Below are 21,540 nucleotides of genomic sequence, written 5' to 3' on the forward strand. Positions count from 1 at the left end.
GATGAGCCTATCAGCTATTGGGGACCTTCCGCGGTTTGTCAAGCCACGGAAACTAAGAAGCCCTGAATATTGTGCTGCATACGGTCGCACACTTTGCCAACAATTTAAACAAGAGAATAGCAGTTCGTAGGTGAGATTGTGCGTGTGTGTAGCACTGTCTGCGCATGTTCTGTTGTTGACTTTGCCCCTACCAAAATGGCCGCTATATAGTCACGCCGCCAGCACTGTCTGCGCATGTTCTGTTGTTGACTTTGCCCCTACCAAAATGGCCGCTATATTGGCACGCCACTAGCACTGTCTGCGCATGTGCTTATCTTGACTTTGCCCTGACCAAAACGGCCTCTATGTAGGCACGCCGCCAGAAGTAGTACTGCAGCGCGCAAGAAATTTAGTTAAAGTATATCTGTGAACATTTTGGCAGGAATTAGCGCAAGCAAAATATTAGTTTCTTGTTTTGCCAAACTATGGTATACAGCTGTTGTGCGCCAGGATGCAAGAACCAACGAGGAGACGGGAAGGCGAGGGAATTTTATCGTCTTCCCAAAGATCCTGAAAGACGACAAAAGTGGGTTGCAGTCATAAATCGCGCCAGAAGCCAGTGGAAGAAACGTGAGCCCTGGTGGGAACCTTCCGACAACGGTGTCCGTCTGTGTAGTGAACACTTCATATCAGGTGCGTACTATGACGCTTTCTTCAATTGAATAATATGTATTTCATTTCATGTCATTGTGTTTGTTGTGGAAAAAAATAGATAACTTTATATCATACTTGCCAACCTTGAGACCTCCGATTTCAGGAGGTGGGGGCGTGGTCGGGGGTGGGGCGGAGGCGTGGCTAAGAGGAGAGTATATTTACAGCCAGACATCCATCCATTTTCCTACAGCTTATTCTCTTTGGGGTCACGGGTGCCTATCTCAGCTACAGGGGCGGAAGGCAGGGTATACCCTGGACAAGTCGCCACCTCATCACAGGGCCAACACAGATAGACACTAGGGCCAATTTAGTGTTGCCAATCAACCTATCCCCAGGTGCATGTATTTACAGCCAATTTTTTTATCCATCCATCCATCCATCCATTTTCTACCGCTTATTCCCTTTTGGGGTCGCGGGGGGCGCTGGCGCCTATCTCAGCTACAATCGGGCGGAACGCGGGGTACACCCTGGACAAGTCGCCACCTCATCGCAGGGCGAACACAGATAGACAGACAACATTCACACTCAGATTCACACACTAGGGCCAATTTAGTGTTGCCAATCAACCTATCCCCAGGTGCATGTCTTTGGAAGTGGGAGGAAGCCGGAGTACCCGGAGGGAACCCACGCATTCACGGGGAGAACATGCAAACTCCACACAGAAAGATCCCGAGCCTGGATTTGAACCCAGGACTGCAGGACCTTCGTATTGTGAGGCAGACGCACTAACCCCTCTGCCACCGTGAAGCCCCCAATTTTTTATATTGGCTGTAATTAATATATTATATATATATATATATACCGTATTTCCTTGAATAGCCGCGGGGCATGTAATATGCGCCTGCCTTGAACTACTGCCGGGTCAAACACACTCCCCAAATTTATTAGCGCATGCTTACTTTTACCGCTGTGTCAAATTCGTGATGTCACTTTCTAAATGGCGGAGGAGTCCTATTTTGTGTAAACCAGGGGTCTTGTTCCACAGCCATACAGATCACACTGATGGTTGTGATATAAAACAACTTTAAAACTCTTACTAATATGCGCCACACTCTGTGAACCCACACCAAACAAGAATTAAAAACACATTTCGGGAGAACATTGGCACTGTAACACATAAACGCCACATAAGAATTATCCAGAATGCCATGCATCCATGACTCTTGGCTAAATTATACACACCGCTAGCACCAAACCCCGCCACCCCCAACCCCCTCTCCGTGTGTCGGTTGAGGTGGGCAGGGTTGGGGGCGCGTGTATAGTCATGGATGCATGGCATTTTGGGTAATTCTTATGTTGCATTTATAATGTGTTACAGAGCCGATGTTCTCCAGAAATGTGTTTGTTATTCTTGTTTGGTGTGTTCACAGAGTGTGGCGCATATTAGTAAGAGTGTTAAAGTTGTTTAGATCACAACCTTCAGTGTAAACGGTACGGTTGTTGACCAAGTATGCATTGCAATCTCGTATGAGAAGCAGCGAAATGCATGCGTCCGGCCAGCACGCACTCAGATAGCGTGGTGTAGAGGTGGGTGCCACAACACGTTGTAGAGCAGTAGTCCCCAACCACCGGGCTGCGGCCGCAGAATAATTTTTTATTAATTTTTTTTTTTTTTTAATCACAATCAATTTTTTACTGCATGCCATTGGTAAGCACAGGGGTGAGAAGAGGTTTTAAAACTATTAGCGCCTGCTTACTTTTACCGTATGCCTTGATAAGCACAGGAATGAGAAGAAGTTTTAAAGTAATTAGCGCCCCGGCGGCTATTCAAGGAAATACGGTATATATATAATTTATATATATATATATGTATGAAATACTTAACTTTCAGTGAATTCTAGCTATATATATTTATTTTATTATATATATAAATAAAAGAGATTGTTGAATTTCAGACGGCACCTATCAAATACACTAATAAAAACACAGTTGTTCTACTAACTACTGTGCTTGCTGGGTACTAAAAAAACAACAACACATACCTTTCACTATTTGGGTAACGTCAATTCCGAGTTTCCAGATGATGGCGCCAGTATCTGCTTTGCCCTGCCGTCTCTCACTGTCAGCTCTGTTCGTTTTTGTGTTGTTTGCGCCTATTTTCGCGTCTGTCAGCTCACTGGTCGTGGCTCCTCTCCCCAGCCACCTGGGGGCTTTGTGTCGGGCCCGACCTGGATTAGTTGCGCCCTTCGACTGCTGGCCCCCGCCAGGTTTGGTCTTGTGAACACAAGATTTTTGATAAACACAACGTTTATCTTGAAGGATTTCTTCACTTCCCGCGGGCGGCGGACTTGACTTCCCCTGTGTGACGGAAACATGGCTGAGAGCCGATGAGTCCGCCCCTCTTAATGAATTTCTGCCTCTGGAGTGTTCCTACTTTAATTCTCCGCGGTCCTCCGGTCGAAAAGGAGGAGGATTAGCAGTTGTTTTTAAAAATGACTTTAAATGCCGTCAGATCCGCTTGCAATCCTCCTTTTCAAGCTTCGAACTGTGCATGTTTGAGCTGGAGAGGGTGTGGCCTCCAGCTCCAGCTGAATTTCGGGAGATTTTCAGGAGAAAATTTCTTCCGGGAGGTTTTCGGGAGAGGCGCTGAATTTCGGGAGTCTCTCGGAAAATCCGGGAGGGTTGGCAAGTATCTCTATATAGAAAAGTGTAACTCGTCATACCTCAATTTACGAGCTTGTACACGACACTCGTATCTCAAATTAGTCACGCCCATCGAAATTCATTTGTACTCGACCAGCCCCAAAACACAACACATGTAACATTTAAGACACCTTCCTAATACCCACACTCTTTCACCAGTGGGGTTAAAAATAAACCCAATTAAAATCTGTGCGTTTTTGCATTTACTGGGTGGTTGTTCTTCAAAATCTTAAAAACAAAGAGTTGTAATGTTTTCATATTTCAGTTATTCCTCATAAAATATGTTTGTGACATGAGGCAATTTGCATTTTTTTTTAGGAATTGCAGTTTTTGTATCGCTACCCACTTTTTTTTTTTTTTTTTTTACAAGTGACCCCAGGGGTGTCAAACTCGTTTTCATTGAGAGCCACATTCCACTTATGGTTGCCTTCATAAGGCCACTTTTAACAATGAGTAATATACATATTCATATAATACATTAATATATTTTACATGAGCTGCAAAATTAATATAACAATTGACTTGTCCAGGGTGTACGCCACCTTCCGCCAGATTAAAGCAGGGAGAGGCACCAGTGCCCCCGCGGCCCCAAAGGAAATAAGCGGTAGAAAATGGATGGATGGAATTTTGCTTTAAAACTGGCAGCTCAGTCACCAGAAGATTGCTGTAAAAGCAGTGTTTTTTTTTTTTAACAGCATTAAAAAAAAAACATATCACTGTTTTTGGCGGTAAAATTCAAGCAGGTTTCCAGGTTGTTGTTTTTCCCGTAAAATCTTCTTTTAATGTTTTGTTTGTTTTTTAATGTTTTAGTGTCTTACTATAAGTTGATTTTACGGTAAAAAAACAAAAAACAACCACAAATCTATTGTCAATTTTACAGTCTACAATTTGATCATTTATTTTGAAATCATAAGTCAAGCAGATATTTAAGTAAAGTGTTTATCTTTATTTTAACACAAAATATTTTTGGAATAAATGATAATATAATTTCATTTTTATAATATTGCATTTTAAAAGATATGCTATTGCATGCAGTACATGATTTTTAATGTCAAAAGGAAAAGAACAAATATATTTACTAAGAAAAGATTAAGCATTTTATTAACGCATATTATTTCCAGGCTTTTGCGGGCCACGTAAAATAACGTGGCGGGCCAGATTTGCCCCCCGGAGCTCGGAGTTTGACATCTGTGCTATAGACTCTTCTTTGAACTAATTCATAGCAACTGTGACGGTCCCACTTACAGATCTAATATCTCTGATGCCTCTTTGACTGTCAATACTGTCCCACTTGCCCACCGAATGTCAGCAATCTAACCACCCAAGAAGGGGCAATAAATATAGTCCACTAAAGAATGCCGGACGACAGAAAATTATGAGTTAATTCCAAATACTGTAAAATTTGCAACCTTTTTTATTATTATGAACCCATGGCATTATTCAAGTTGGTTATGTTTGACGTAAAATTTTTGTGTTGTATCTTTCAATATTCGTGAGTCAGATGTGTACTAACACAGAATGTTGAAAGCTAACATGGTACAATCATTTGATCTGCTGCTTCTCCTGCCAACATGGCCATCAAACACAACTAGTCACGGGACTCCCCTACCAACATGGCCATCAGAAAGCTGCCATCTAAGGCCCATGCCACGACCCATCAGGGGCAAGGGTGAAGTGTCTTGCCCAAGGACACAACGGCGTGACTAGGATGGCAGAAGCTGGAATTGACCCTGGACGCCTCAAGTTGCTGGCACAGCTGCTGCACCATGCTGCCCTCCAACATGGTCACTAAACACAACTAGTCACCAGACTCTCCTGCTAACATGGCCACTAAACACAACTAGTCACCTGACTCTTCTGCCAACATAGCCACCAAACAATACTAATCGCCTGACTCTCCCGCCAACATGGCCACTAAACACAAGCAGTCACGTTTCTCTCCTGTCAACATGGCCACCAAACAACAAGTCACCTGATACCCTTGCCAACACGGCCACCAAACGCAACTAGTCACCTGACTCTTCTGCCAACATGGCCACCAAATAGAACTAGTCACCTGACTCTCTTGTCAACATGGCCACCAAACGCAACTAGTCACCTGACTTTCCTGCCAACATAGCCACCAAACAATACTAATTGCCTGACTCTCCCGCCAACATGGCCACCAAACACAACCAGTCACGTTTATTTTCTCTCAACATGGCCACCAAACACAACCAGTCACTTTTCTCTCCTGTCAACATGGTCACCAAACGCAACTAGTCACCTGACTCTCCTGCTAACATGGCCACCAAACAAAACTGGTCACCTGACTCTCCTGCCAACATGGCCACCAAACACAACTAGTCACCTGACTCCTCTGTCAACATGGCCACCAAACAACTAGTCACCTGATTCCCTTGCCAACATGGCCACCAAACGCAACTAGTCACCTGACTCTTCTGCCAACATGGCCACCAAACACAACTAGTCACCTGACTTTCCTGCCAACATGGCCACCAAACACAACTAGTCACCTGACTCTTCTGCCAACATGGCCACCAAACACAACTAGTCACCTGACTTTCCTGCCAACATAGCCACCAAACAATACTAATTGCCTGACTCTCCCGCCAACATGGCCACCAAACACAACCAGTCACGTTTATTTTCTCTCAACATGGCCACCAAACACAACCAGTCACTTTTCCCTCCTGTCAACATGGTCACCAAACGCGACTAGTCACCTGACTCTCCTGCTAACATGGCCACCAAACAAAACTAGTCACCTGAGACCCCTGTCAACATGGCCACCAAACAACTAGTCACCTGATTCCATTGCCAACACTGCCACCAAACGCAACTAGTCACCTGACTCTTCTGCCAACATGGCCACCAAACAGAACTAGTCACCTGACTCTCTTCTCAACATGGCCACAAAACGCAACTAGTCACCAGACTCTTCTGCCAACATGGCCACCAAACAGAACTAGTCACCTGACTCTTCTGCCAACATGGCGACCAAACGCAACTAGTCACCTGACTTTCCTGCTAACATAGCCACCAAACAATACTAATTGCCTGACTCTCCCGCCAACATGGCCACCAAACACAACCAGTCACTTTTCTCTCCTGTCAACATGGTCACCAAACGCAACTAGTCACCTGACTCTCCTGCTAACATGGCCACCAAACACAACTAGTCACCTGACTCTCCTGCCAACATGGCTACCAAACGCAACTAGTCACCTGACTCCCCTGTCAACATGGCCACCAAACAACTAGTCACCTGATTCCCTTGCCAACACGGCCACCAAACGCATCTAGTCACCTGACTCTTCTGCCAACATGGCCACCAAACAGAACTAGTCACCTGACTCTTGTCAACATGGCCACCAAACGCAACTAGTCACCACTCTTCTGCCAACATGGCCACCAAACGCAACTAGTCACCTGACTTTCTTGCCAACATGGCCACCAAACGCAACTAGTCACCTGACTCTTCTGCCAAGATGTCCACCAAACACAACTAGTCACCTGACTTTCCTGCAAACATAGCCACCAAACAATACTAATTGCCTGACTCTCCCGCCAACATGGCCACTAAACACAACCAGTCACGTTTCTTTTCTCTCAACATGGTCACCAAACACAACCAGTCATTTTTCTCTCCTGTCAACATGGTCACCAAACGCAACTCGTCACCTGACTCTCCTGCTAACATGGCCACCAAACACAACTAGTCACCTGACTCTCCTGCCAACATGGCCACCAAACAACTAGTCACCTGATTCCCTTGCCAACACGGCCACCAAACGCAACTAGTCACCTGACTCTCCTGCCAACATGGCCACCAAACAGAACTAGTCACCTGACTCTTCTGCCAACATAGCAACTAAACAATACTAATTGCCTGACTCTCCTGCCAACATGGCTACCAAACGCAACTAGTCACCTGACTCCTCTGTCAACATGGCCACCAAACAACTAGTCACCTGATTCCATTGCCAACACTGCCACCAAACGCAACTAGTCACCTGACTCTTCTGCCAACATGGCCACCAAACAGAACTAGTCACCTGACTCTCTTCTCAACATGGCCACCAAACTCAACTAGTCACCAGACTCTTCTGCCAACATGGCCACCAAACCATACTAATTGCCTGACTCTCCCGCAAACATGGCCACCAAACACAACTAGTCACTTTTCTCTCCTGTCAACATGGTCACCAAACGCAACTAGTCACCTGACTCTCCTGCTAACATGGCCACCAAACAAAACGAGTCACTTTTCTCTCCTGTCAACATGGTCACCAAACGCAACTAGTCACCTGACTCTCCTGCCAACATGGCCACCAAACGCAACTAGTCACCTGACTCCTCTGTCAACATGGCCACCAAACAACTAGTCACCTGACTCTTCTGCCAACATGGCCACCAAACAGAACTAGTCACCTGAGTCTTCTGCCAACATGGCCACCAAACACAACTAGTCACCTGACTTTCCTGCCAACATAGCCACCAAACAATACTAATTGCCTGACTCTCCCGCCAACATGGCCACCAAACACAACCAGTCACGTTTCTTTTCTCTCAACATGGCCACCAAACACAACCAGTCACTTTTCTCTCCTGTCAACATGGTCACCAAACGCAACTAGTCACCTGACTCCTCTGTCAACATGGCCACCAAACAACTAGTCACCTGATTCCCTTGCCAACAGGGCCACCAAACGCAACTAGTCACCTGACTCTTCTGCCAACATGGGCACCAAACACAACTAGTCACCTGACTTTCCTGCCAACATAGCCACCAAACAATACTAATTGCCTGACTCATGGCCACCAAACACAACCAGTCATGCTTCTTTTCTCTCAACATGGCCACCAAACACAACCAGTCACTTTTCTCTCCTGTCAACATGGTCACCAAACACAACTAGTCACCTGACTCTCCTCCCAACATGGCCACCAAACGCAACTAGTCACCTGACTCCCCTGCCAATATGGCCACCAAACGCAACTAGTCACCTGACTCTTCTGCCAACATGGCCACCAAACACAACTAGTCACCTGACTTTCCTGCCAACATAGCCACCAAACAATACTAATTGCCTGACTCTCCCGCCAACATGGCCACCAAACACAACCAGTCACGTTTCTTTTCTCTCAATATGGCCACCAAACACAACCAGTCACTTTTCTCTCCTGTCAACATGGTCACCAAACGCAACTAGTCACCTGACTCTCCTGCTAACATGGCCACCAAACACAACTGGTCACCTGACTCTCCTGCCAACATGGCTACCAAACACAACTAGTCACCTGACTCCTCTGTCAACATGGCCACCAAACAACTAGTCACCTGATTCCCTTGCCAACATGGCCACCAAACGCAACTAGTCACCTGACTCTTCTGCCAACATGGCCACCAAACAGAACTAGTCACCTGACTCTTCTGCCAACATGGCCACCAAACACAACTAGTCACCTGACTTTCCTGCCAACATGGCCACCAAACAGAACTAGTCACCTGACTCTTCTGCCAACATGGCCACCAAACACAACTAGTCACCTGACTTTCCTGCCAACATAGCCACCAAACAATACTAATTGCCTGACTCTCCCACCAACATGGCCACCAAACACAACCAGTCACGTTTCTTTTCTCTCAACATGGCCACCAAACACAACCAGTCACTTTTCCCTCCTGTCAACATGGTCACCAAACGCAACTAGTCACCTGACTCTCCTGCTAACATGGCCACCAAACAAAACTAGTCACCTGACTCCCCTGTCAACATGGCCACCAAACAACTAGTCACCTGATTCCATTGCCAACACTGCCACCAAACGCAACTAGTCACCTGACTCTTCTGCCAACATGGCCACAAAACAGAACTAGTCACCTGACTCTCTTCTCAACATGGCCACCAAACGCAACTAGTCACCAGACTCTTCTGCCAACATGGCGACCAAACGCAACTAGTCACCTGAATTTCTTGCTAACATGGCCACCAAACGCAACTAGTCACCTGACTTTCCTGCCAACATAGCCACCAAACACAACCAGTCACGTTTCTTTTCTCTCAACATGGCCACCAAACACAACCAGTCACTTTTCCCTCCTGTCAACATGGTCACCAAACGCAACTAGTCACCTGACTTTCCTGCTAACATGGCCACCAAACAAAACTAGTCACCTGACTCCCCTGTCAACATGGCCACCAAACAACTAGTCACCTGATTCCATTGCCAACACTGCCACCAAACGCAACTAGTCACCTGACTCTTCTGCCAACATGGCCACAAAACAGAACTAGTCACCTGACTCTCTTCTCAACATGGCCACCAAACGCAACTAGTCACCAGACTCTTCTGCCAACATGGCGACCAAACGCAACTAGTCACCTGAATTTCTTGCTAACATGGCCACCAAACGCAACTAGTCACCTGACTTTCCTGCCAACATAGCCACCAAACAATATTAATTGCCTGACTCTCCCGCCAACATGGCCACCAAACACAACCAGTCACGTTTCTTTTCTCTCAACATGGCCACCAAACACAACCAGTCACTTTTCCCTCCTGTCAACATGGTCACCAAACGCAACTAGTCACCTGACTTTCCTGCTAACATGGCCACCAAACAAAACTAGTCACCTGACTCCCCTGTCAACATGGCCACCAAACAACTAGTCACCTGATTCCATTGCCAACACTGCCACCAAACGCAACTAGTCACCTGACTCTTCTGCCAACATGGCCACCAAACAGAACTAGTCACCTGACTCTCTTCTCAACATGTTCACCAAACGCAACTAGTCACCAGACTCTTCTGCCAACATGGCGACCAAACGCAACTAGTCACCTGACTTTCTTCCTAACATGGCCACCAAACGCAACTAGTCACCTGACTTTCCTGCCAACATAGCCACCAAACAATACTAATTGCCTGACTCTCCCGCCAACATGGCCACCAAACACAACCAGTCACGTTTCTTTTCTCTCAACATGGCCACCAAACACAACCAGTCACTTTTCTCTCCTGTCAACATGGTCACCAAACGCAAGTAGTCACCTGACTCTCCTGTCAACATGGCCACCAAACAACTAGTCACCTGATTCCCTTGCCAACACGGCCACCAAACGCAACTAGTCACCTGACTCTTCTGCCAACATGGCCACCAAACAGAACTAGTCACCTGAGTCTTCTGCCAACATGGCCACCAAACAGAACTAGTCACCTGAGTCTTCTGCCAACATGGCCACCAAACGCAACTAGTCACCTGACTTTCCTGCCAACATAGCCACCAAACAATACTAATTGCCTGACTCTCCCGCCAACATGGCCACCAAACACAACCAGTCACGTTTCTTTTCTCTCAACATGGCCACCAAACACAACCAGTCACTTTTCTCTCCTGTCAACATGGTCACCAAACGCAACTAGTCACCTGACTCCTCTGTCAACATGGCCACCAAACAACTAGTCACCTGATTCCCTTGCCAACAGGGCCACCAAACGCAACTAGTCACCTGACTCTTCTGCCAACATGGGCACCAAACACAACTAGTCACCTGACTTTCCTGCCAACATAGCCACCAAACAATACTAATTGCCTGACTCATGGCCACCAAACACAACCAGTCATGCTTCTTTTCTCTCAACATGGCCACCAAACACAACCAGTCACTTTTCTCTCCTGTCAACATGGTCACCAAACACAACTAGTCACCTGACTCTCCTGCCAACATGGCCACCAAACGCAACTAGTCACCTGACTCCCCTGCCAATATGGCCACCAAACGCAACTAGTCACCTGACTCTTCTGCCAACATGGCCACCAAACACAACTAGTCACCTGACTTTCCTGCCAACATAGCCACCAAACAATACTAATTGCCTGACTCTCCCGCCAACATGGCCACCAAACACAACCAGTCACGTTTCTTTTCTCTCAATATGGCCACCAAACACAACCAGTCACTTTTCTCTCCTGTCAACATGGTCACCAAACGCAACTAGTCACCTGACTCTCCTGCTAACATGGCCACCAAACACAACTGGTCACCTGACTCTCCTGCCAACATGGCTACCAAACACAACTAGTCACCTGACTCCTCTGTCAACATGGCCACCAAACAACTAGTCACCTGATTCCCTTGCCAACATGGCCACCAAACGCAACTAGTCACCTGACTCTTCTGCCAACATGGCCACCAAACAGAACTAGTCACCTGACTCTTCTGCCAACATGGCCACCAAACACAACTAGTCACCTGACTTTCCTGCCAACATGGCCACCAAACAGAACTAGTCACCTGACTCTTCTGCCAACATGGCCACCAAACACAACTAGTCACCTGACTTTCCTGCCAACATAGCCACCAAACAATACTAATTGCCTGACTCTCCCACCAACATGGCCACCAAACACAACCAGTCACGTTTCTTTTCTCTCAACATGGCCACCAAACACAACCAGTCACTTTTCCCTCCTGTCAACATGGTCACCAAACGCAACTAGTCACCTGACTCTCCTGCTAACATGGCCACCAAACAAAACTAGTCACCTGACTCCCCTGTCAACATGGCCACCAAACAACTAGTCACCTGATTCCATTGCCAACACTGCCACCAAACGCAACTAGTCACCTGACTCTTCTGCCAACATGGCCACAAAACAGAACTAGTCACCTGACTCTCTTCTCAACATGGCCACCAAACGCAACTAGTCACCAGACTCTTCTGCCAACATGGCGACCAAACGCAACTAGTCACCTGAATTTCTTGCTAACATGGCCACCAAACGCAACTAGTCACCTGACTTTCCTGCCAACATAGCCACCAAACACAACCAGTCACGTTTCTTTTCTCTCAACATGGCCACCAAACACAACCAGTCACTTTTCCCTCCTGTCAACATGGTCACCAAACGCAACTAGTCACCTGACTTTCCTGCTAACATGGCCACCAAACAAAACTAGTCACCTGACTCCCCTGTCAACATGGCCACCAAACAACTAGTCACCTGATTCCATTGCCAACACTGCCACCAAACGCAACTAGTCACCTGACTCTTCTGCCAACATGGCCACAAAACAGAACTAGTCACCTGACTCTCTTCTCAACATGGCCACCAAACGCAACTAGTCACCAGACTCTTCTGCCAACATGGCGACCAAACGCAACTAGTCACCTGAATTTCTTGCTAACATGGCCACCAAACGCAACTAGTCACCTGACTTTCCTGCCAACATAGCCACCAAACAATATTAATTGCCTGACTCTCCCGCCAACATGGCCACCAAACACAACCAGTCACGTTTCTTTTCTCTCAACATGGCCACCAAACACAACCAGTCACTTTTCCCTCCTGTCAACATGGTCACCAAACGCAACTAGTCACCTGACTTTCCTGCTAACATGGCCACCAAACAAAACTAGTCACCTGACTCCCCTGTCAACATGGCCACCAAACAACTAGTCACCTGATTCCATTGCCAACACTGCCACCAAACGCAACTAGTCACCTGACTCTTCTGCCAACATGGCCACCAAACAGAACTAGTCACCTGACTCTCTTCTCAACATGTTCACCAAACGCAACTAGTCACCAGACTCTTCTGCCAACATGGCGACCAAACGCAACTAGTCACCTGACTTTCTTCCTAACATGGCCACCAAACGCAACTAGTCACCTGACTTTCCTGCCAACATAGCCACCAAACAATACTAATTGCCTGACTCTCCCGCCAACATGGCCACCAAACACAACCAGTCACGTTTCTTTTCTCTCAACATGGCCACCAAACACAACCAGTCACTTTTCTCTCCTGTCAACATGGTCACCAAACGCAAGTAGTCACCTGACTCTCCTGTCAACATGGCCACCAAACAACTAGTCACCTGATTCCCTTGCCAACACGGCCACCAAACGCAACTAGTCACCTGACTCTTCTGCCAACATGGCCACCAAACAGAACTAGTCACCTGAGTCTTCTGCCAACATGGCCACCAAACAGAACTAGTCACCTGAGTCTTCTGCCAACATGGCCACCAAACGCAACTAGTCACCACTCTTCTGCCAACATGGCCACCAAACGCAACTAGTCACCTGACTTTCTTGCTAACATGGCCACCAAACACAACTAGTTACCTGACTCCCCTGCCAACATGGCCACCAAACACAACTAGTCACCTGACTCTTCTGCCAAGATGGCCACCAAACGCAACTAGTTACCTGACTCCCCTGCCAACATGGCCAGCAAACACAAATAGTCACCTGACTTTCCTGCCAACATAGCCACCAAACAATACTAATTGCCTGACTCTCCCGCCAACATGGCCACCAAACACAACCAGTCACGTTTCTTTTCTCTCAACATGGCCACCAAACGCAACCAGTCACTTTTCTCTCCTGTCAACATGGTCACCAAACGCAACTAGTCACCTGACTCTCCTGCTAACATGGCCACCAAACACAACTAGTCACCTGACTCTCCTGCCAACATGGCTACCAAACGCAACTAGTCACCTGACTCCTCTGTCAACATGGCCACCAAACGCAACTAGTCACCTGACTCTTCTGCCAACATGGCCACCAAACAGAACTAGTCACCTGACTCTTCTGCCAACATGGCCACCAAACAATACTAATTGCCTGACTCTCCCGCCAACATGGCCACCAAACACAACCAGTCACGTTTCTTTTCTCTCAACATGGCCACCAAACACAACCAGTCACTTTTCTCTCCTGTCAACATGGTCACCAAACGCAACTAGTCACCTGACTCTCCTGCCTACATGGCCACCAAACACAACTAGTCACCTGACTCTCCTGCCAACATGGCTACCAAACGCAACTAGTCACCTGACTCCCCTGTCAACATGGCCACCAAACAACTAGTCACCTGATTCCCTTGCCAACACGGCCACCAAACGCAACTAGTCACCTGACTCTTCTGCCAACATGGCCACCAAACAGAACTAGTCACCTGACTCCTGTCAACAAGGCCACCAAACGCAACTAGTCACCACTCTTCTGCCAACATGGCCACCAAACGCAACTAGTCACCTGACTTTCTTGCTAACATGGCCACCAAACGCAACTAGTCACCTGACTCTTCTGCCAAGATGGCCACCAAACGCAACTAGTTACCTGACTCCCCTGCCAACATGTCCACCAAACACAACTAGTCACCTGACTTTCCTGCCAACATAGCCACCAAACAATACTAATTGCCTGACTCTCCCGCCAACATGGCCACCAAACACAACTAGTCACTTTTCTCTCCTGTCAACATGGTCACCAAACGCAACTAGTCACCTGACTCTCCTGCTAACATGGCCACCAAACACAACTAGTCACCTGACTCTCCTGCCAACATGGCTACCAAACGCAACTAGTCACCTGACTCCTCTGTCAACATGGCCACCAAACAACTAGTCACCTGATTCCCTTGCCAACACGGCCACCAAACGCAACTAGTCACCTGACTCTTCTGCCAACATGGCCACCAAACACAACTAGTCACCTGAGTCTTCTGCCAACTTGGACACCAAACACAACTAGTCACCTGACTTTCCTGCCAACATAGCCACCAAACAATACTAATTGCCTGACTCTCCCGCCAACATGGCCACCAAACACAACCAGTCATGTTTCTTTTCTCTCAACATGGCCACCAAACACAACCAGTAACTTTTCTCTCCTGTCAACATGGTCACCAAACGCAACTAGTCACCTGACTCTCCTGCCAACATGGCTACCAAACGCAACTAGTCACCTGACATTCTTGCTAACATGGCCACCAAACACAACTAGTCACCTGACTCTTCTGCCAAGATGGCCACCAAACGCAACTAGTTACCTGACTCCCCTGCCAACATGGCCACCAAACACAACTAGTCACTTTTCTCTCCTGTCAACATGGTCACCAAACGCAACTAGTCACCTGACTCTCCTGCTAACATGGCCACCAAACACAACTAGTCACCTGACTCTCCTGCCAACATGGCTACCAAACGCAACTAGTCACCTGACTCTTCTGTCAACATGGCCACCAAACAACTAGTCACCTGATTCCCTTGCCAACACGGCCACCAAACACAACTAGTCACCTGACTTTCCTGCCAACATAGCCACCAAACAATACTAATTGCCTGACTCTCCCGCCAACATGGCCACCAAACACAACCAGTCATGTTTCTTTTCTCTCAACATGGCCACCAAACACAACCAGTCACTTTTCTCTCCTGTCAACATGGTCACCAAACGCAACTAGTCACCTGACTCTCCTGCCAACATGGCTACCAAACGCAACTAGTCACCTGACATTCTTGCTAACATGGCCACCAAACACAACTAGTCACCTGACTCTTCTGTCAACATGGCCACCAAACACAACTAGTCACCTGACTCTTCTGCCAACATGGCCACCAAACGCAACTAGTCACCTGACTTTCTTGCTAACATGGCCACCAAACGCAACTAGTCACCTGACTCTTCTGCCAACATGGCCACCATACGCAAGTAGTTACCTGACTCCCCTGTCAACATGTCCACCAAACACAACTAGTCACCTGACTTTCCTGCCAACATAGCCACCAAACAATACTAATTGCCTGACTCTCCCGCCGACATGGCCACCAAACACAACCAGTCATGTTTCTTTTCTCTCAATATGGCCACCAAACACAACCAGTCACTTTTCTCTCCTGTCAACATGGCCACCAAACACAACTAGTCACCTGACTCTCCTGCCAACATGGCTACCAAACGCAACTAGTCACCTGACTCCACTGCCAACATGGCCACCAAACACAACTAGTCACCTGACTTTCCTGCCAACAGAGCCACCAAACAATACTATTTGCCTGACTCTCCCGCCAACATGGCCACCAAACACAACCAGTCACCTGACTTTCCTGCCAACATGGCCACCAAACACAACTAGTCCTGTTTCTCTCCTGTCAACATGGCCACCAAACACAACCAGCCACCTGACTCCCCTGCCAGCATGGCCCCTAAACACAACTAGTCACCTGACTTTCCTGCCAACATGGCCACCAAACAAAACCTACTCAGTAGCCTAGTGGTTAGCGTGTCCGCCCTGAGATCGGTGGGTTGTGAGTTCAAACCCCGACCGAGTCATACCAAAGACTATAAAAATGGGATCCGTTACCTCCCTGCTTGGCTCAGCATCAAGGGTTGGAATTGGGGATTAAATCACCAGAAATGATACCCGGACGGCGGCACCGGTGTTGCTGCCCACTGCTCCCCTCACCTCCCAGGGGGTGATCAAGGGTGATGGGTCAAATGCAGAGAATAATTTCGCCACATCTAGTGTGTGTGTGACAATCATTGGTACTTTAACTTTAACTTAACTAGTCACGTTTGTCTCCTGTCAACATGGCCACCAAACACAACTATCCATCCATCCATTTTCTACCGATTGTCCCTTTTGGGGTCGCGGGGGATCGCTGGAGCCTATCACAGCTGCATTCGGGTGGTAGGCGGTGCAAACCCTGAACAAGTCGCCACCTCATCGCAGGGCCAACACAGATAGACAGACAACATTCACATTCAAAAACACTATGGCCTTATTTTGGTTTATTTATTACTAACTTAAACACATTTTTAACTACAAAGTTGTGTTTTGGTGGTACAAAAAATTATTTCCAACTAATAAATAATCGTGATTACAATACCAAGCAAAATAATAATTCAGTGTTAATTCACAGCACAAAAAAAAGTTACATAAAGTTTTTGCTTTCTTGCAAGATCCTGTATTTCTTGGGAGGTAGGTGGGAAATATCTGATCGACCGAAAATTGTGTTGATACTGGTGAGTCAGATTGAATGAAATCCAACCTGTTACTTGCTTTTGTTTCAGGGAGAAAGAGTAACAACCCGAGGTCACCGGATTTTGTGCCTGCAATCTTTAAACATGTGCCATCCCCGCAGAAGAAGAGGAGAAGTGCAAGGAGAAGGCAGCTGGTTGTATTCAACAGACGGCAGAAGAGCAGACACCAACAAATTAAGCAGGAAAGAAAATCGCCCCCCGTAGCATCAGCAGACAACTCTATAACCGACATGGCCGACGAAGGCGGTCCCGTAGAAGTTGACATTCCTATAAGAGAATCTCCAGAGACACCCCTTAACAACGAGCTTCCATCCACTCCTGATTACCAGGAGAGCACAGCGACTCCGCCGTGTCGCAGCGAAGACTGTCAGAGACTCATCCAGTCCCTGGAGTCAGAATGTCAAGCTCTGAGGACTGAAAATGAGTTGCTAAAAGACAAAATTAACCGAGTTGAACTAAACGAGATGACTCTGAAAAACGACGACGAAAAGGTGACCGCGCTCACAGGTCTGCCGACATTCTCAGTCCTGATGACGCTTTTTCACTTTGTGGCTCCTTTCCTTAACCATGCGTCATACCTGACGTCCTTTCAGCAGTTCATGCTAACTTTGATAAAGCTCAGACTTAACTTGTCTTTTGACTTTCTTGCCTATTACTTTGCCGTGGATTCGACCGCCGTTTCTCAGCTTTTTAACCGCTGTGTAAACGTCATGGATTGTCGGCTGGTGCCAAGTTTAGTCAAATGGCCGGACAGGGAATCTTTAAGAAGGTCTCTCCCGTGTGCATTTAGGAACAGTCCCTTCGAAAAGACGGTGTGCATTATTGACGTTTTTGACCTAGTCATTGAGAAACCAGGTAACTTGATAAACAGAGCACTGTGTTACTCAGCATACCAGTCATGTTATACCGTGAAATATTTATTAGCCATTTGTCCACAAGGCTCAATTTGCTTCCTTTCCAATGGCTGGGGAGGTCGCACAAGTGATAAGTTAATCACAAAGCAAAGCAAGTTTTTATGCAATTTTCGTCCAGGGGACTTAGTCTTAGCCGACCGAGGTTTTATCGTCGATGAGAGTGAACATTCCTATCCAGCTGACATTAGAATCACAGCATTAGCTTTTGGTAAAGGACAATTGGATCCCGTTGACTTGGGGGACACAGAGGGTCTAGCAACTCTCAGGAAACACATTGAGAGCATAATTGGGGTTCTCTTTCGGAAATATAGCATTTTGCAAAGTACTGTCCCTGAAGGCTACACTCGCATCGATCAAGAACGCATGACTCTTCTCGACAAAATTGTAAATATATGTTGCGCGCTTACAAACGCCTCGGAATCAGTGGTATCTTTTCAGTAACTGCTTCATTTAGGCAAAGGAACATGTTGGCATTAACAAGAGCAGATGAGTAGTTTCCACTGCACATTCTCTTCGAAGTGGATATTTTGCATTGTATGTAAATAAATAGAAAATTGTCAATAAATCTCTTTCGCTTTTTACATGAGAACCTAGTGTTTCACAGCCACCAACCATAGCAGGGGTGTCAAACGCACATCCCGACGGCCGGATCAGGTCTGTGAACAGGTTTTATCCGGCCCGCGGGATGAGTTTGCTAAGTATAAAAATGTACCTGAAACTTTTGAATGAAAGAATCTGCTGTTCTAAAATTCTCTACTGGATGTCGCTATAGCAATTCTTTGTATGTTTGTAGATAATGCTACATATCTACAAAATACACCACATGTTGGTGCACTAGAGATGCGCGGTTTGCGGTCTCATCCGCGGAGTCCGTGGATAAACCGCAGGTCGGGCGGGTGACATGACGAAAAAATAGATTTTAATTAGATTCGGCATACTGGGTGACACAGAGTACACTGAAGGTTGTGATATAAACAATTTTAACACTCTTAGTAATATGCGCCACGCTGTGAAGCCACACAAAACAAGATTGACAAACATTTCGGGAGAACATCCTCCCAGTAACACAACATAAACGCAACACAACAAATACCCAGAATCCTTTGTATCCATGACATTTCCTGAATGTTTTATACACCCTGCTAGCAGCAAACCCCCCGTGCGTCGGTAAGGTGGGGGGGTTGGGGGCGCGAGGGTGTAAAATATATTCAGGAATTGTCACGGATACAAAGGATTCTGGGTATTTGTTGGTGCGTTTATGTTGTGTTACTGTGAGGATGTTCTCTCGAAATGTTTGTCAATCTTGTTTGGTGTGGCTTCACAGCGTGGCGCATATTAGTAAGTGTTAAAGTTGTTTATATCACAACCATCAGTGTACTCTGTATCACCCAGTATGCCTTTCAATCTTGTACGTGTGATTGCGGAAGCTGCACAAATGTTGCCGGACTAACAATTGGTTTGTACATGTTGTTGAAGGTGTCAAAGGCAATGGCTTCACAGCACGCCCATATTCTTGTCATCAGGATGAACGCCATTGGATATTCGCGAGAACGTTAGCGGCTCCAATTGTCTTCATTACTCTGTGAAACGGGTTTCAATAGCTCTGTGAGTGACCGACCACTGATGCATTTCAGCGGGCGGGTGGCGGGCGGTTGCGGTTCTGATAAAATGTTGTTTCGGGTGGACGGCGGGACGATGACGACTTTTGTGATGCGGTTGCGGATGATATCCGCGCATCTTTAATGTGCACCAGTTGAGGAAAATGAGCAAACTACATAACATCCTTTAATTTGATTTTGATATCATTTTTTTTATCTTGATAGATTGAAAATTAACACCAATGACTTCACTGATGAACATTATCACATAATTTATTCAGTAAATATGACAAAACCCAACTACATTATGATTTGTATATTTTCAGAATCTGCTAGTTCTATTTTAAACAAAGAAACCAATCTGAAGTTGTCTTTATTTTTAAGTTATTGTGCCGTGATTTTACCAGGCCGCCCCACTTGGGAGTAGATTTTTCTCCTTGTGGCCCCTGATCTTAAATGAGTTTGACACCCCTGAACTGTAGGTTTGATATAAGGTTATTCACCTTAGGGATGTTCCGATCTGGGTTTTATGCTGCCGATTCCAATCCTCCATGAGTGAGCTCGGCCGATACCAATCACATGTATCAGCTGTGAATCTTCAAAATGTATTTACAATAAGTGCTTTTGACAACAATATCAGCATAATAATCAAACTAGTTCCTTGTTCTCTTCCTTTATGTGTTACATGTTCAGCCTCATCCTCCAGGGATAATGATACTTTTGATGCATTTTATTTGCCATAATGATTTGATTATTATTAGCTTTAAGTAGTTCTTAAATAGTGGCCCTCACACTTCACCCCAGAAAACATGCTGTGCACTACAAAACATGCTCATGTAGCCTTCATTTTATTTAAACAAAACAAAAATCAGCCCATATTGTTTTATTCTTTTTTGTTTGGTAAGTTAAAGTGTTTTATATATTGTTCTCCTGAGTTAATGTTACTGATTATTAGCTAAATTTTATTTTTCAGTATTAAATGGTTCAAGTTGGTCAAAAATGTTTTATACTTTAAATAAGGATTTTTTTTTATTTATTTAAAGCAAATTTTCTGTTACAATCTAAAAACAATGTTAATGAAGTTGTAAGTTTCTTTCCTTTTTAGAATACAATAATATGCAGAGGTGTATTTATAACAATTTTTTATAGACAAATGATACTATTTATAGTCACTTTAGGGAGAGGAGGGGCTGCAAAATGTTTTTTTCTTTCTCGGGGGAAGGGGTAACCAACTAATTCAGAAGAACTGGTTTAGAGGAACGGCTCCACACTGTATGGAGACACAATTAGCTGGAGGACTACAATTAAATAATGGTATTCCATTTGTGATTGGCAATAAAATGCATTAATTGGCAATGACTCACATATTTTTCACAAAAATTGTGTGATACATCCTTAATCAACATCACTACTGACCTGGGTTGTACGATGTAAATGTACTACTAAAGTACCGCGGTACTAATGTATTAAAAAGGTACTATACTGCCTTTGAAAAACACCGGTACTTTTTTTCATGCGCTTGATGTCAACATCAACACACGCACAGATCACTTGCAAGCAGAAACAACGTGGAGAATGAAAAGACGAAAATGAACGTATTTTGGCTTTAAAACTAACAATAAAGGTGAAGCTAAGGACACTGAAGCAACACTCTTTAAGTGGTCCTAGCTAGTATCTAACCTTCATCCACAAACTGTTTTAGCTACTTCTAAATAAATAATCCTCGCCACCATGGTGGCAAATAAACTACGTTTCTTGCAATTATCATCACCGGAGTCCGAGGAAATGGCTCAACATGCTTCTTCACTACGCACCGTAAGAGGATACCATAGCTCTCCGCAA

At 45.9% G+C, this 21,540-nt stretch overlaps 1 protein-coding gene across 1 annotated transcript; it reads left to right on the forward strand.

The window, feature by feature from the left end:
* The first annotated feature begins 223 nt into the window (after positions 1–223).
* Positions 224–18,723, forward strand: LOC133545215 (uncharacterized). The gene is made up of 2 exons (XM_061890604.1): positions 224–672; positions 17,217–18,723. The coding sequence occupies exons 1-2, from the start codon at positions 465–467 to the stop codon at positions 18,539–18,541; spliced, it is 1,533 nt and encodes a 510-aa protein (XP_061746588.1). The 5' UTR covers positions 224–464; the 3' UTR covers positions 18,542–18,723.
* Positions 18,724–21,540: the final 2,817 nt, after the last annotated feature.

The sequence above is a fragment of the Nerophis ophidion genome, linkage group LG28 (genome assembly GCF_033978795.1).
Source record: "Nerophis ophidion isolate RoL-2023_Sa linkage group LG28, RoL_Noph_v1.0, whole genome shotgun sequence".
Lineage (NCBI taxonomy): Eukaryota > Metazoa > Chordata > Actinopteri > Syngnathiformes > Syngnathidae > Nerophis > Nerophis ophidion.